Source organism: Dermacentor andersoni, chromosome 5 (assembly GCF_023375885.2).
Source record: "Dermacentor andersoni chromosome 5, qqDerAnde1_hic_scaffold, whole genome shotgun sequence".
Taxonomy (NCBI): Eukaryota; Metazoa; Arthropoda; class Arachnida; order Ixodida; family Ixodidae; genus Dermacentor; species Dermacentor andersoni.
The window spans coordinates 198,637,441-198,652,820 of NC_092818.1; the positions used below are offsets into that span (position 1 = coordinate 198,637,441).

At 45.9% G+C, this 15,380-nt stretch overlaps 1 protein-coding gene across 8 annotated transcripts in view; it reads left to right on the forward strand.

The window, feature by feature from the left end:
- Positions 1-15,380, forward strand: part of LOC126531831 (rho guanine nucleotide exchange factor 11-like) — a 251,734-nt gene that overhangs the window by 201,495 nt on the left and 34,859 nt on the right. For all 8 annotated transcript variants that reach the window (XM_050179572.3, XM_050179576.3, XM_050179571.3 and 5 more), the window contains 2 exons: positions 5,277-5,543; positions 14,125-14,606. In XM_050179572.3, the coding sequence (XP_050035529.2) occupies positions 5,277-5,543; positions 14,125-14,606 (749 nt within the window). The remainder of the gene's footprint in view (positions 1-5,276; positions 5,544-14,124; positions 14,607-15,380) is intronic.

Below are 15,380 nucleotides of genomic sequence, written 5' to 3' on the forward strand. Positions count from 1 at the left end.
GAGGATCGCGAAAAAAAAATCTGAAAATTAAAGGGTTGACCATTTTGACCACTTCAATTGCCGCATCAATAAGAATATTGGCTATACCCATTTGCTCTCTGATCCAAACCCCTCTCTTTCTGTCTCTCAAGGTTATGCCTAGCATTCTTCGTTCCATCGCTCTTTGTGCAGTCCTTAACTTGTTCTTAAACTTCTTTGTCAGTCTCCAAGTCTCTGCCCCGTATGTCAGCATCGGTAAAATGCACTGATTATACACCTTCCTTTTCAATGATAACGGTAAGCTTCCAGTCAGGAGCTGACAGTGTCTGCCGTATGCGATCCAACCCATTCTTATTTTTCTATGAATTTCCTTCTCATGATCAGGGTTCCCTGAGATTAATTGACCTAGGTAAACGTACTCTTTCACAGACTCTAGAGGCTTACTGGCGATCCTGAACTCTTGTACATTTGCCCGGCTATTCATCATCTTTGTCTTCTGCATATTAATCTTCAACCCCACTCTTACACACTCTGTGTTAAGGTCCCCAATCATTTGTTGTAACTCATCCCCACTGTTGCTGAACAGGACATTGTCATCTACAAACCGAAGGTTGCTGAGATATTCGCCATTGCTCCTTACTCTTAAGCTTTCCCAGTGTAATAGCATGAATGCTTCTTCCAAACATGCAGTCAATAGCATTGGAGAGATTGTTCCTCCCTGTCTGACCCCTTTCTTTATAGGTATCTTGCTGCTTTTCTTGTGTAAAATTAAGGTAGCTGTAGAACCTATGTAGATATTTTCCGAGGTATTTGCATAAGTATTCTGTACTCCTTGATTACCTAACGTCTCTATGACTGCTGGTATCTCTACTGAATCAAATGCCTTTTCGTAATCTATGAAAGCCATATAGAGAGGCCTATTGTACTCTACGGATTTATCGATAACCTGCTTAATGACATGGATGTGATACATAGCAGAGTATCCCTTCCTGAAGCCTGCCTGTTCCCTTGGTTGACTGAAGTCCAGTGTTGCCCTTATTCTATTGGAGATTATCTTGGTGAATATTTTCTATAATACTGGGAGTAAGCTAATGGGCCTATAATTTTTCAACTCTTTAACGTCTCACTTTTTGTAGATTAGTATGATGTTTGCATCCTTCCAGTTTTCTGGGACCCTTGCAGTAGATAGACACTTCGTATAAAGAGCCGCCAGTTCTCCAAGCAATTATGTCTCTTCCATCTTTGGTTAAATCGACTGTTCCATCTTCTTTTGCCGCTCTTCCCCATTTCATGTCTTTCAACGCCCTTTTGATCTCGTCGCTAGTTATAGGAGGAGTTTCTGTATCCTGTTTATTACTGTTTCGAATGGAGTTATCCCAAGTCCTCTGGGTATTGTACAGGTCAGTATAGAATTCTTATGCTGCTTTTACTATATCTTTGAGATTGCTGATGATATTACCCTGCCAAGGTTGACGACTGGGCGTGTTGGTATAGCATATTACAGGTTGAATTGCGCCACATTTTGACGAAACACACAGAAGAGAAACACACACCGTGTTTCTCTTCTGTGTGTCTTGTCAAAATGTTGCGCAATCCAACCTCTAATATGATATTACCCTGCTTATCTTTCAGTGCATACATCTTGGTTTTTCCTATGCCAAGCTTCCTTCTCACTGATTTCAGGCTGTGTCCATTTCTTACAGCTTCTTCAGTCTTTCTGACGTTATTATTTCAGATATCACTTACTTTCGCCTTGTTGATCAGTTTTGATAGCTCCGCGAATTCAATCTTAACTCTGGAGTTTAACACTTTCATTCTTTGTCATTTCTTTATTAGATCCTTTGTTACTTGGGAGAGCTTGCCTACTGGTTGCCTTGGTGCCTTGCCTCCCACTTTTATTGCTGCCTCTGAAGCCAGCCTAGTTACGGTTCATTCACAACCTCTATGTCATCTTCATCTCTGTGTTCTGTTTGTTTGCAAGCACCAGCCTGAATTTATCTGCTGACTGACTCTAGGTTATCCCTTACTGACTCTGGGTTGACTTGTTTCTTCTTGACAAACTTTACTCTTTCTCTCTTCAAATTGAGGTGAATCCTAGCCCTTACTAACCTATGTTCACTGCACTTTACCCTACCTATCACTTCTACATCCTGCACTATGCTGAGATCGGTAGAAAGTATGAAATCAATTTAATTTCTTGTTTCACCATAACGGGCTTTTCCAGGTCCACTTTGTGTTCCTACGCTTCTTGAAAAGGGTGTTCATTATTTGAAGCGTATTCCTTTCTTCAAATTTTACCAGCATTTGTCCTCTAGCGTTCCTAGAATCGATGCCGTAGTTGCCAGTTGCTTGTTCACCAGTCTGCTTTTTCCCACTTTTGCATTGAAGTCACCCATTACTACAGTAAACTGAGTTTGCACTGTTCTCATTGCTAATTCAACATCTTCATAAAACTGATCTACTTCATCATCATCGTAACTGGATGTTGAAGCGTAGGCTTGTACTACCTTTAATCTATACGTCTTAATAAGTTTGATTATGACTACTGCTACCCTCTCAGTATCCCTACCCTCTCAGTATCTCAGTATCTCAGCTGTAGAATTCGTCAATGTTGCTCGCTATGTCCGTACGGATTAGAAATCCTACCCCGTATTGCTTCTTATCTGGGAGACCTTATAGCAGAAGACATGGCCATTAATCAGCACTGTATTAGCATCACCAGTTCTTCTAATCTCGCTAAGGCCAATGATATCCCAAGCAATATCTGATAGCTCCTCAAAGAGTCCTGCTAAGCTAGCATCACTGAACAGAGTTCGGCTGGTAAAAGTGCTCAGGGTCAGTTTCCATTGGCGGCCGTTCGGGTCCAGAGATTCTTAGCACCCTCTGTTGCGTTACAGGTCTGACCGCCGCCTTGGTCAGGTGGTCCGCAGCTGCTGGGCACTGAGGGCTATGGGTTAATCGTAAGGGAGGGGGTGGCCGAATACTGCACCAGGGAGGCCAATTCCTGTTCCGGTGAGGGAGTGTCTGTGTTGAAGCTTAGTGGGCCCTCCTAATTTGGTTGTACCTGGATTAGTATAGCCCCACTCGCTCTCGGCATCTTGTGCAGGTGTCAAGTGTCACTCCAAGCCTGCAGATGTAGTGCACTGAAGGAGGTCCAATTGCTCAAACTGGCCACCAATAGCGTGCGCCGCCAATTTATTTTTCTGTTGTTTTTTCCATGACCGCAGCGCTGGCAATGTTGCTGACTGACGAATAAAGAAATCCAGAAACGTGAGCTTTCGAGTGATACCAAAATGGCGCTGGCAGAGCGCATAGTTATCGAGTTTATCGCATAGTTATCGAAAATCGAGCGCAATTTGTCCCCAAGTTAAAAGGCAGCACTTGCGGATTCGCGTCTTTAGATTTCAATCACAGAAGAACTATGCGGTATTTTGTAACTAAATTTCGTACATGGGCACGGAAACGCGTCAAGAACGCGTAAAATAAAAATAGAAAATTGGCATTTTTAGCCGATTTTTAGTACCAAAGACCCGGGCCCCCGGTTAACAGCATCGTCTCAAAGCTTGAGAGGATAGAAGGGAATGCAACACTCTTCAGCCCGAAAGCTAAGCAGGCTTGTGGTGCCAAGTATGGGAATCTCAACACAGCTCTTCTTACCTGGTTTAAACAAGCTCGCGCTGCCGGTGTCAACTCGACAGCAGCATTTTATGCGAGAAGACGATGGAGATAGCCGACAGACTGGGCGTCACTGACTTTGCGGCGTCAAATGGCTGGATCGACCGTTTCCGGAAGATCCAAGGCATCACTTATAAGAAAATAAGCGGAGAAGCAGCCTCGTTCTTTGTTGGAATAATTTCTGCAGTACTTTTATTACAAGATGAGTTCCCAGTGCAGGAGCGTTTTCCTTCTTCTGGACAATTGTGGGCAGCACAATTGTCCACCCAAGAGAGTCGCTGTTTCTTTGGAACGTCGAGCTTTTATTTTTCCCTGTGCGTACTACAAGCCTCTTGCAGCTGTTGAATGCCGGCGTCATAAAGAACTTGAACCATTCCTACAGGAAGTGCATCGTGAAGCGCTGTCTTACGCATATTGATCGCGGACAGCAGCCTGCGACCATTTCTGTACTTGACGCTATGCACTACGTCGCTTCAGCATGGACTGCAGTAAGCGCATCAGCCGTACAGCACTGCTTCGCGAGCTGTGGCTTCTGCATGGACAGGGAAGCAGAAACTGCCATGGAACATGGAAGAGTTGGAAGCAGCTTCTTTTCTATCAAGAGCTTACTGAGGCTATGAATGTGCTGGGGGCCACGGTGATCACATACGTCTACATCGCCGTGGATGCTGCCGTTGTGACATTGGAGTGCCAAAGCATCGCTGAGATCGTTGCAAACTCGGTCACAAGTGAAGGCACTGAATGTGATGATGATGACAAGCACAAGCCACAAGATTTTAGGGAGTTGGCAGATCCAAGCTTTGGAGAAGCCATCGCGGCTCTGGACCTCCTCCACAGGTACGTCACACCTCAAAGCGACAGTGTCAGTAGTGCGGCGTTTCAGGCTATCGAGAAACGCGTGGTGCTTTCCAGCGAGCAAAAGAAATGGCAATCCTCCATTCTCGATTTTTTAGAATCCTAAACTCACTTTGCGGAAATAAAATGTTTCAACTAAAAGCTGCACTGTTTTCATTCATTTTTGGAGCTTTCCTCACTGTTGCGTTCTCGCCACTGTTATGTTGTTTCTTCCCGATGTGGTGAAAAACGTATGAACAGGGTTCCACTGTATATACACATTTTCTTTTTCGAGTCCTCCTTGTTCAAGAAGCGATTATCTAAACAAGAGGTGATGCTTTCAATATTCATTATGTCACAAGAAGCTACTGGTGTAGGAACCTCAAGAGGGCATCACTGCTTGTATTTTGTTACTGTGTATTTCCTGGCTTAGCAAGCCTCTATACTCGCATTATGAATGTGCTTTTCAGCATTCTAGAAACATAATTTACTAATACATCTTAACATTCCTTTTTGGTACCCCTATAGTTCCAGGACCACAGAGATAAGGGAAGTACTGCATAAGTCCCCACATGCTTTTCTTGGCCATTATCCCTAGCTAGGCTGTGGCAGGATCAGTCCAGGCAAGTGTGAGTATTGTGTGTAGGTTTTGATGAGACAGTGTAAGGGTGCTGCCTGTGATTGTTTTCCTTGGCTTGTTCCGTAATTGAGCACTGGTGCATTGTGTAATTTTCGTTCCACCCTGGTGAACCATAGGGCGCATGGCGACTGACTACTCTTGCATGCAGGATGCAGAGATGCACCCGCTGTGTCGGCGGCTGCAGCTAAAGGACTTGGTTGCGGCAGGCTTCCAGAGGCTGACCAAGTACCCACTGCTCATTGAGAATGTGGCCAAGCACAGTGCTCTGGGCTCACCCGAGCATGCCCAGCTGCAGCACGCCCTGCAGTGCTCGAAGCGCATCCTGGCACACGTCAACCAGGCCGTGCGCGAGGCTGAGAACACCCATCGCTTGGCCGAACTTCAGCGGCGCCTGGACAAGAGTGCTTTGGACAAGGTCTGGTTTGCTGCGCTGACAGTTGGTCCTTCCGTTACTGAAGCAGAAGCATTCTGCGCCTATATTCCGCCTCGCACACTTCCCTCTAATGCAACAAAAGCCATGGGTTCTGTAAACCAAAGTAAATCAGCTACACATCTCAGAGAAATATACAAGCCTCACTTATTGCGCTTTGCTAATCTGTGGCGTTGCGATCGGGAGATACGCAGCAGCTAGGGAACTAGCCATTTATCTGGTTATTGCTCTTGATTGGCTTAAACGACATAGCTTTCACTTGTTGTAGTGCATTAGACAAGTAAGTTACACCTACCATCTCTCGAAAATTTGTGATGAAAATTTCGCTGGTGCTAGCACACATTTCAATACATGGGTTCCTTTTGTCATTGTGCCACCTAAATTGCCTGTCTCTGTTAAGCCTCTGCGAAAAAAATTTCCGCAGCATATAATGCATTCCGGACAATTTCACTTAGCTAAAAACCGAGAACAGAACTGCGGAAGAGTGGAACTCTCATGCCTTTAGCCAACGTCCACGAGTGACGTGCTGTTTATGCCTCACCGTCATGCAAGGATAAGGAGAGTCATTATTAAGCCACAATCTTGCTGAAACTATGCGTGTGAAATACATGGTCACTTACAGCACAGATGTGGACGCTTCACAGCCTAGCGTCATGGCGCAGCCAACGTCACTTGCGACATTTCGTGCACTTTGGCGCCGCCGGTGCAGGAATAAGCACGTATTATCTCAGTCATGCTGAAGCTGCTGGAGCCGCTACCCGAGACTGCATCTACTGCATTGTGCACTAGCTTGGCTGGTTGGTAGCTGGCCAGCCCTCAGTTCGGTTGCACTGAAGGGACATCACTTGGAGATAACAAAATCACGCTAAAATTAATTTTTTGAAGATGGCATTCGGGTAGCTGTGGGAAGACTGCTAACCACCTAGAAAACTAAATACAGTCAAATCTGTATATAATTAATCACACGGGATTGCCGAAAATCATTTGTTATTCTGAAAGGTCGTTGTAGTGAAAGCCCCAAAATTAACCATTCCGGCCGTCAACCCATCAGCCCAGAAGTTGCCACCGTTTGAGCTATCTACAAAAACGTCACTGTTGGCTCTCTGCCTACACTGTTGCTAGTTTCCATAGATTCCGCTGCCATGCACTACTGAAGCACTGTATACTAAGAGTGACGTGTACAAAGCAGACAATGAGAAAACTACTTCAAAAAGGAAGCTCCATGTCGCCTCCAAAGCACAATGTTTCTTGTTTGTTTCCCACATTTCTTGCCGTGGACACCGCAAATGTCTTTCTCAAGGCGGACACCTGAAGTATGCCAAAGTGCAGGCGAGCATAAAAGACACCATCCAGGAAGTGCAAAGTGCGACAGTGTTGCATCCCTGCGAGCACGGAGGCTACATTTCTCCGTCAGCGTAGCTAGTAAGGCCGCAGAAAGAAGCGCAAAAGAAAGTGGCATGTGCAGAAAGAAGAGGCCTGCCTCCGGGGCTATGCCTGGGCGGAGCAAGCACTCACAAAACCCGATGCGTCGTTGCTTCCGAAATAATTTTTTAAAATTATCTCCTGCATTTTTTTTTTATTTATTTATTTAAGGGCCATCTCAGGTTTTCCGAACCAATGCGCTGCGGTGTCTGCTTTGTGCGCCTTGTCGTCTGCTAGCCTACTGTTCCGGCTACTGGGAAGGATACACAGGAATCTAAGTATCTCCAGATTTCGGAAGTGAAAAATGGGTGAGTTGGTACGGAAGCATGACTAAATTCAGAGCGCAAACTACTGGGGCACAAGCTAAGGCACAAAAAAAGACGAGACATGGCGCTACTTGCAACTGAAAGTTTATTTGGAAGGTTAGAGATGATATAAACCCAACATGTCCTATGTCATCAAGCATCATCAAACGGCGTAAAAGCAAAAATAAAAAAATATGACTACAGTGTAGACCACTTATAACGTAAGTTGCGGGAGTTATAAAAATCCGCGCTTTAAGCGGTACCGCATTATAACCAAAGCATACTTTTTTCGGCTTTTGCCTATGCCAGACGGACCACCCCACGTTTAAAACACAATTTATTACATATTTCACTCATACACACATGCAACACAATCACTACACAGCACAGAAACCAAGTTCTGACAAGTGCGGCATCATCGGAAGAACGCTGTTATTTTCTTCTGGAGATTTTTTTAACAGTGCTTCGAACAATTTCGTCCTCTACAAGGCTTAAGCACTGAAGCGCTTTCTCACTCAAACTGTTCTTCGCGCAGTACATGTTCACTTTGCTGAGGTATTCTAAAGCGTCTTTGCACGGGACATCTGGGTCTGGCGTCGGGTTGACACCATCGTCCGACTCGTCTTCAGTTGCTAGCTCTGCGCTATCGCACATGACTGCGACGATCGCATCATTCATGCTCGCTTCCTTGGAGACTGGAAGCTCCGACTCACCGGCATAGACATTCTTGGAAGGTGTCTGTGGCGGAAACAAACTTGCTTTCAACGAGGCCGGACCACACGTCGTCGGTGTTGACCGTCTCATCGGCAACATTGTCGCTCGGCTCATCGGCGTCAAGAGCCTCTGCATTGCGCACGAAGCCTGCTTTGTTGAAGCACTTGCTCATTGTAGTGGCTTTTACATGCCACTACGAAACGAACGGTAACCATATCAATCGCGCCCCTTAAATTCACTTTAAGAGGCTGCTGCTGCTGCTGCATGCTCAGCAAAACTCTTTCGCAGATGCATTTTTTGTAAAGTGCCTTTACGGTTGCAATGACACCCTGGTCGAGCAACTGACATTTTGCAGTCGTGTTGGCAGGCAGAAACTTTAACTCAACTGCAGTAAACTTTGGCTTGATGTTGTGGGCTGTGCAATCGTCGAGAATGAGCACGACCTGTCGCTTCTCTAACACCATGTCTTCATCGAACTTGTAAAGCCAGCTTGTGAACATGTCTTGTGTCATCCACACCTTTTTGTTGGATTTGTATGTCACTGACAGGCACTCTCGCTTTTTAAAGCCACGTGGCCTCGCTGATTTTCCAATGACAAACAGGCGGCGCTTGTCGCTTCCATCCATGTTAGCGCAGAACAACACAGTTACCGTATTTACACGATTGTAAGTCGACCCCTTTTTTTAAATTTGAAAGTCAGAAGTTGGGGGGTCGACTCACAATCGAAACCGAAACATGGCCCCGCCAAAAAAAAGCGATACCAACGGGAGCTACAACGTAGTTAGAATTTTATGTTTGCTCTATGGCCCTACTCGTATCTTTTCGCTATCCCGCGTGTTTGTTCGCTTTTCGGAAGGGTTTTTCAACATTTTTGAGAGTTTTACAGTGCATGCAACACTCATGGGGGGGTGTCGATAGTTGATGGAAGCGCCGCTGTTCCCATTTGCGGCGGCACCCTCAGAACGGCGGCGCTTGCGGGAAGTATCGGTAGTTCATGGAAGAGCAGACACCGCTCGCTGGTTTCTCTTTCTCTGTTTGAAGGCATTGGTATTGGCATGGTATTGGTTTGACGCGTTCCACTTGACTGCCGGCTACGTGCTACTTCTATGCTTCCCCAGTTGTCATGAGTGCTCCAGGCCCACTAATCGTTTGGCACTCGTTCACAGCGGCGTTCAAGAGGGCTGCCATCCTTTACGCCGAAGAAACAAATCACTGCACAGCGGGCCGCAATTTCGATGTTTCTAAACGGGTGGTGCGAGAGTGGCGACTGCGGCGAAGCGAAATTTTCACCTGTGACGACAAGTGAGAAATTTCCCACGTGCCAAAGTCTGGACGCTTTCTGGAGCTGTAGGCTAAGCTTGCGGCATACGTCGCTGAAATGCGTGATCGGTCCCTGCCAGCGAAGTGCGACGGGGTCATGAAACAAGCCCGGACCTTCGCCTTAATTTTAAGGTTCTGCTCCGCCGTGAGTACAACGAGTGGCTGGCGGCAGGAGACTGCGAAATTACGCCAACCGGACCTGTCAAAAGAGCCTCCCTGACGGCTGCGTGTGGTTGGGTGCATTTGGCGTGGGCTGCTGTTCTGCAAGATGTCCTGGTGCGGTCGTTTGCCAAATTTGAAATTTCGCTGGACCACGACGCGCTGTGGGACCGCAGCAACGGTGACGATGGCAGCACTAGTGAAGACGAGTAGCCCAGTGACCATGTCAGCTACTAATAAATTTTCGTTATCGAATGTGCCCTCGGGTATGCTCTCTCTTTTTTTTTTTTTTTTTTTTTTTCGGTCACGCGATATGGGGGGGTCGACTTACAATCGTGTAAATACGGTATGCGCTCTTTTGAGGCCTTACAGCCAGAGCAGGCTTTGCCTCTCAGCGCAAGAGTGCGGTTGGGCAGAAGGTTGCAAAATACGCCAGCTTCATCGGCATTGTATACGTCTCTGTCCGTATACGTGGACAGCATGGTTCCCAAGTTTAAGCGAAGCCAGACTTCGATGGACTCGTCGTTGACTTCACCGCTTTCACCGCACACCACTTTGCACCTGATGCCATGTGATCCTTGAATCGCTGGATCCATCCATTAAGTGGGTTGAAGTTGTCGTCGCCTAAAAGAGCACCAAGGTACTTTTTTATTTATTTATTTATTTATTTATTTATACTGCGGTCCTGTTTCCAGGACCTTAGCAGGGTGCATACAAAGTGAAATTGAAAAAATCCAAGTACAAAATACAGCGATACATAACATAGGTCACTCACGATGTACAAATGCAAGCAGTTACTGAACAACACACAGTAAATCATTCGCTACATAAACATAGGTGCGACTCAAATAATGGCAGTGAGCATTGAGTTACAACGTCATCAGTAAGATTATTCCATTCAACAATAGTTGAATGGAATAATAGTTGGCTTTTTTGGAACAATAGTTTGCTTTTTGTTGGAGCATGGGGCCACTCACTGGCATGCGCTGAGCCCTAACTTCACGGAACCATCTGAAGAGCGCTGTGTCTTCGCACTTCGACGTACGTATTCTCTTCCATGACAGGGAAGATGAATCTTGCTGCAATTGCTGCCACAATTTGTCCTTGTTCTTCTATATGGTCAACATGGTTGTGTCAGAAATGCCGCGTTTGGCCGCCACCGACGCCTTCTTCAGCCCACTTTCTATGTCCCTTATAACACATTCCTTCATCTCCAGCAATAAGGCATGCCTCTTTCTCACACCACTTGAAGACGCCGCCCTGATTGGACGCTGCTATAGTGACGAAAACACTCGCCCGCCTGCCTCTAAAGTCTCCCGTCCTTCTCCTCCTTTTTGTTTCGCTTTTCGCCGGTGGTCTCCATGCGCGCCCCGCTCCCCCCGCACGGTTGCCGCGCCCGCGCCTGGCAACCGTGCGATTATGTGGGCCGTGCTCAACGCCTCCGAGAAAAGGCCGTGCTGCGTGCGCCGATTTCATGGTCGTGCGCCTACGCAACTGGTATTCTGCTTCGCGTGCCTACGCAATAAACGGTCCGCCTATACATTGAGTTCTATGGGAGATATATCAGTGGTAAAAAAAAACCATGCTATAGCTGGTCCCGTGCTAAAAGTTGTTACGTTATAAGTGGTCTGCACTGTATTTATCTATGTTAGCTCACCAAAATATTTCCACGTGTTGGGTCGTATCTAGAAAAGATTTTTCAGTGTCATAAAGTGCTATAGAAGCATGACTGGCACACCCTGCCCCCATTTTCTTTATCGTGAGCCTCTACAACTTCTCTTGTTGTTCGATCTTTCTGCTTAAAAAGGGCTGTAGTATCATCAAACTTTGGTGTGCATTTACCTTGGGAATCGCGCTCTATTACGTGTATTGCAAGATGTGTATGCACAATCTCTTTTCCGGAATTGGAATGCTCTTTCAGCCCAGTGTTAGCCAGGTTGGGCCATACTGTATTTATGCGATTGTAGGTCGACTCAAATGTAACTCGACCTCCCATATCGTGTGACGGGAAAAAATAAAAAAAGGGAGAGCATACCCGAGGGTGCATACAATAACGAAAATTTATTCGTTATTGTATGCACTTTTTCAACCTATGTGACAGGCAGTGGACATAGGCGATGACGGTTAGCTTCCAAATAAACTTTTCTTTGCAAGTGGCGCCGTGGCCAGTCTTTTCTTGTGCCTTAGCTTGTGTCACAGTAGTTCGAGCTCTGAATTTAGCCAGATTTAGCCAATTTAGCCAGTTCGTAGTACCGAAGCATTGTTAACACAACGTAGAAACTGAATAACTATCGTCATTCTGAAAAGTTTGGTACCCTGAAGTTCATAGTACTGAAATATTTTTACATTAGAACCATGAGAAGTCCGCTGGGGATTTCTGAATGGTTCATTAATCTGAAAAGTTTGTTAATGTGGTGTTTGTAGTAACAAGGTTTCACTGTATTTCAAAATTTTTTGTTGTATCTGATTACAGTAAGCTCTCTTTTGCATTTTGGGCTCGATGCAAAATACGAATTTTGGGCTCGATGCAAACTTGAGGAGCAATGTCTCGGCGATCGGGGCACTTAGAATCAAATTTTTTGCTTCATGACGCTATAATATAATGCACCTAATGGCAGGCGCAGATTTTCAAGTTTTGGTTCAGTATCTTTTTCTTGGCTGTACTTTAAATAATAAATTATCCACATTTTGAACACAACACCTTGAAGTGCTGTACAATTGTTAATACTTGTCATACCAAGAAACCATTCTCACCATTGTGAACCTTATTCATCCTAGTGTCTTGGTATGTGCCTAAAACAATATTTTGGCGATACTGGCAAATTCAGGGGTGCGATCATTACGCGGGTTAAATTTGCCGTGAAAGAAAAAAAAATTGTTTTCATCTCGCATTTGCTGTGGGATGACAACAGGTCAACAAGCAGGCGGCTGCCGCTGTACAGTGCGGGACAAAAAAAAAATGCCGGCCGGCGGAGCAAGCCGAAAACGCCGAAGGCGAATTTTTTTCTTCTCGTGAGTACATTGCGCGTCTTGAAACAGTTTCTTCCGTATCAGTAATGAATAATATCGCAAATATCGGCAAGTTCACGACAATAACATAGCCATGTCCACTTCGAGGGGACGGAAACAGAGGTGGGCGCGCATAGCTGCCAGTGAGATCGAAACACATGGTGGGCGTGCTGCAGAAACTGCGGCATTTGTCTTCACAACAATCCTAATGTGGGTGAATATCTTAGCTGTGTTACAAGCGTCGGCGTATGAATAGGGTACACTGCTAACGTATCAGTGTAAACGTGGCCACTATCGTTGTCACTCGTGATTTGTTGCCTGCCCACGAGTGCAGACGAGAAGAATCGAAAAATGCCCCCCCTTTTTTTTTTCTTTACCAAAACCATTATGAAGCCTACAAATAATAAAGCAAGGTAAGTTTGGTTGTAGTAATTTTTTTTTTTCATGGAAGTGCGGAAAGTGATGAAAGGAATAAAATGGAGCATCTGCTTAAGAATGTTTGGTGCATGCAGACCAGTTGGTATGTCTTCAAAAGCTTTTCGCGTGGCATTCGACAGATGGTCAGCACGATCATCATTAGATAGACTTGGCACACGACATATTGCTGCGACAAGTTCGGGGTGTGATCATTACATGGGAAAGAAGAAGAAAATCGAATTTTGACGGCAAACTTCAGGGGTGCGATCATTACGTGAGTAAATACGGTAGTCATTGCTCCATTGTTCCCAGAAACAATACAGTACAGTCATAATTCTATCAAGAACGAAAAATGCAATCATTGGAACTGATCATCGCTATATGTGGACTGCCATAAAGAAATAAAAAACAAAACTACCAAACATACTTCTGTAGCTCCAAAACCAAATTTTTCATGTGCACTAAAATAGACATTGTAGAAAGTAGTCAGTGAAAAATAAAATATATATTTGTACTTCTAAATGGCCTGTCAAGTGTTAGGAGCGCTGAAAGAGTTAATTGAAGTTAGTTAACGAAGTGTTAAAGAAGGCTTCGAAACGCACTCTCGCCCTTCTAAAGAGAGTATGTAGAGTCTGTGCCTTCAATCAAAAAACCCCTCGTTTGTCACGCTCTTGGGAGCTAAACCATCTTAGCAAGTGAGTGGTGATGGACAAACGGGCAGAAGAATAAGCTGGAATGTGCAGCGCCTGGCTCAGCTAGTGAGTTCGCTGCTTCGTTAATCGGAAGTTGCTGCAGCAGCAGAATTCAGGGCTGCGATTTCATAGCGACGCTTCTTACGATGCATTTTCTTTTTGTGCTGTGTGGTCAGAGCAACACTGCGCCTGCCTTATCAATTGGATTGGCCAGCCATCAATGGCAGATGGTAAAAGTGGCATAGAATCGAGCAGAAGGCACCACTACAATATTGCGATCCCTGTTTGCCACCAAGTATGAAAATTTTTTTGTAATTGACCATTTCTTGGTATTTTCTCAGTCGACATTTTTAAATATTCGGAGTCCGCCACAAAGCTATTTGCGATAAGGGGTGGAAAACACGTGGATTTAACACTGTGCCAAGAGAAAATTTCTATTTAACTTATATTTTGAGATATCAGATTTCGAGTTAATGAGTGCTTGCTGTACGTTATATATTGAGAAAAGCACCCTTGGATCCCTTTTAGGTAGAGAACCACCCCCTGAGCCCAGTGTACAGGCATCTTGACCTCAAGCGACACCGACTGGTGCATGAGGGTGCACTAACAATGCGGCTGCCACGTCAGAAGCCACTTGATGTCCAGCTGGTGCTGCTAGAGGATCTATTGCTGGTTCTTCAGCGCCAAGATGGTAGTGAGCGGCTGGCGCTACGTTTCTATTCCGTGAGCCTGCCGACTGCCACAGCAGAGGACCGCATGCTACAGTGCCCCGTCATGCGGCTGCAGCACCTGCATGCCCGTGACGTTGCCACTGACCCGCGTGCTTTCTTCCTCCTTGACACGGAACCTGAGCAGCGTGCCATGTGGGAGTTCGCTGCCGCGTCGGCCGTTGAGAAACGCGGGTGGCTCGAGCACATTGCCGCTGCCACACGGGCACACGTGCCCCCTGGCGATGACGAAGGCAAGCACGCTCCTGAAACGCCCTCGGAGGACGCACCTACAGTGCTCGAGTAAGTGTCTTATGAGAATGGCTCATTTGTACTGGAAAAAAGATGAAAGCACAAGTGCATGTGAAAATAACAAGACCACATCAGGTGGTGTGCGTGCTGTGCTCGCATGGAGGTTTTCCCCTTTCATGCATAATTTTTTCTCTTAATTTCTGCCTGCTACATTAATCTTTTTTTACCAAATGTAGGAAGAGTCATGGTAGTGCACAGGCTACATGGCACCTTGTTTTGTCTGCATATTGCCTGTAACTGTACAGTACGGTCCACTTTCAGAGGGAACATGCGAGTGCATGACCAGCAGTCTGTGGAGTGCTAACTGCTGGCGAGATTTGGAAGCATGGAGAATGCGCATAGATTCATAAGGGTGGTGTGTGCCCCGTGTCGTCTGCTACTTCTCCGCCCCAGCGCTCGGCACGTGCTAGCAAGCCCTGACCCTTCTGGCTTGTTTTTTAGAGTGAAGCTGTATATGGTTAAGGTCTGGGGTTTCGTGGCATCTGTGTGTAGAAACTAGCCGATCCTGGTGATTGTGCAGAAAGGGTTCAAGCTGAATGGCACATACCTCTGTGGACTATGGGACCTGTAACGCGTCCTTGAACTACTCTTGTCACGTCTGGGACCCGAGCTGTCATCATTAGCAATCTCTCGATCGTTGTCGTTTTCTTCCACAGCTAGCTCGTTGGCGCCCCTCGGCGCAACCGCGCTCATGCCACTGCTAATGAGTTCATTGTTGTCGTGTTTCATAGCTGGCTCTGTTGCCGCTCGTCATTCCCATGTAGA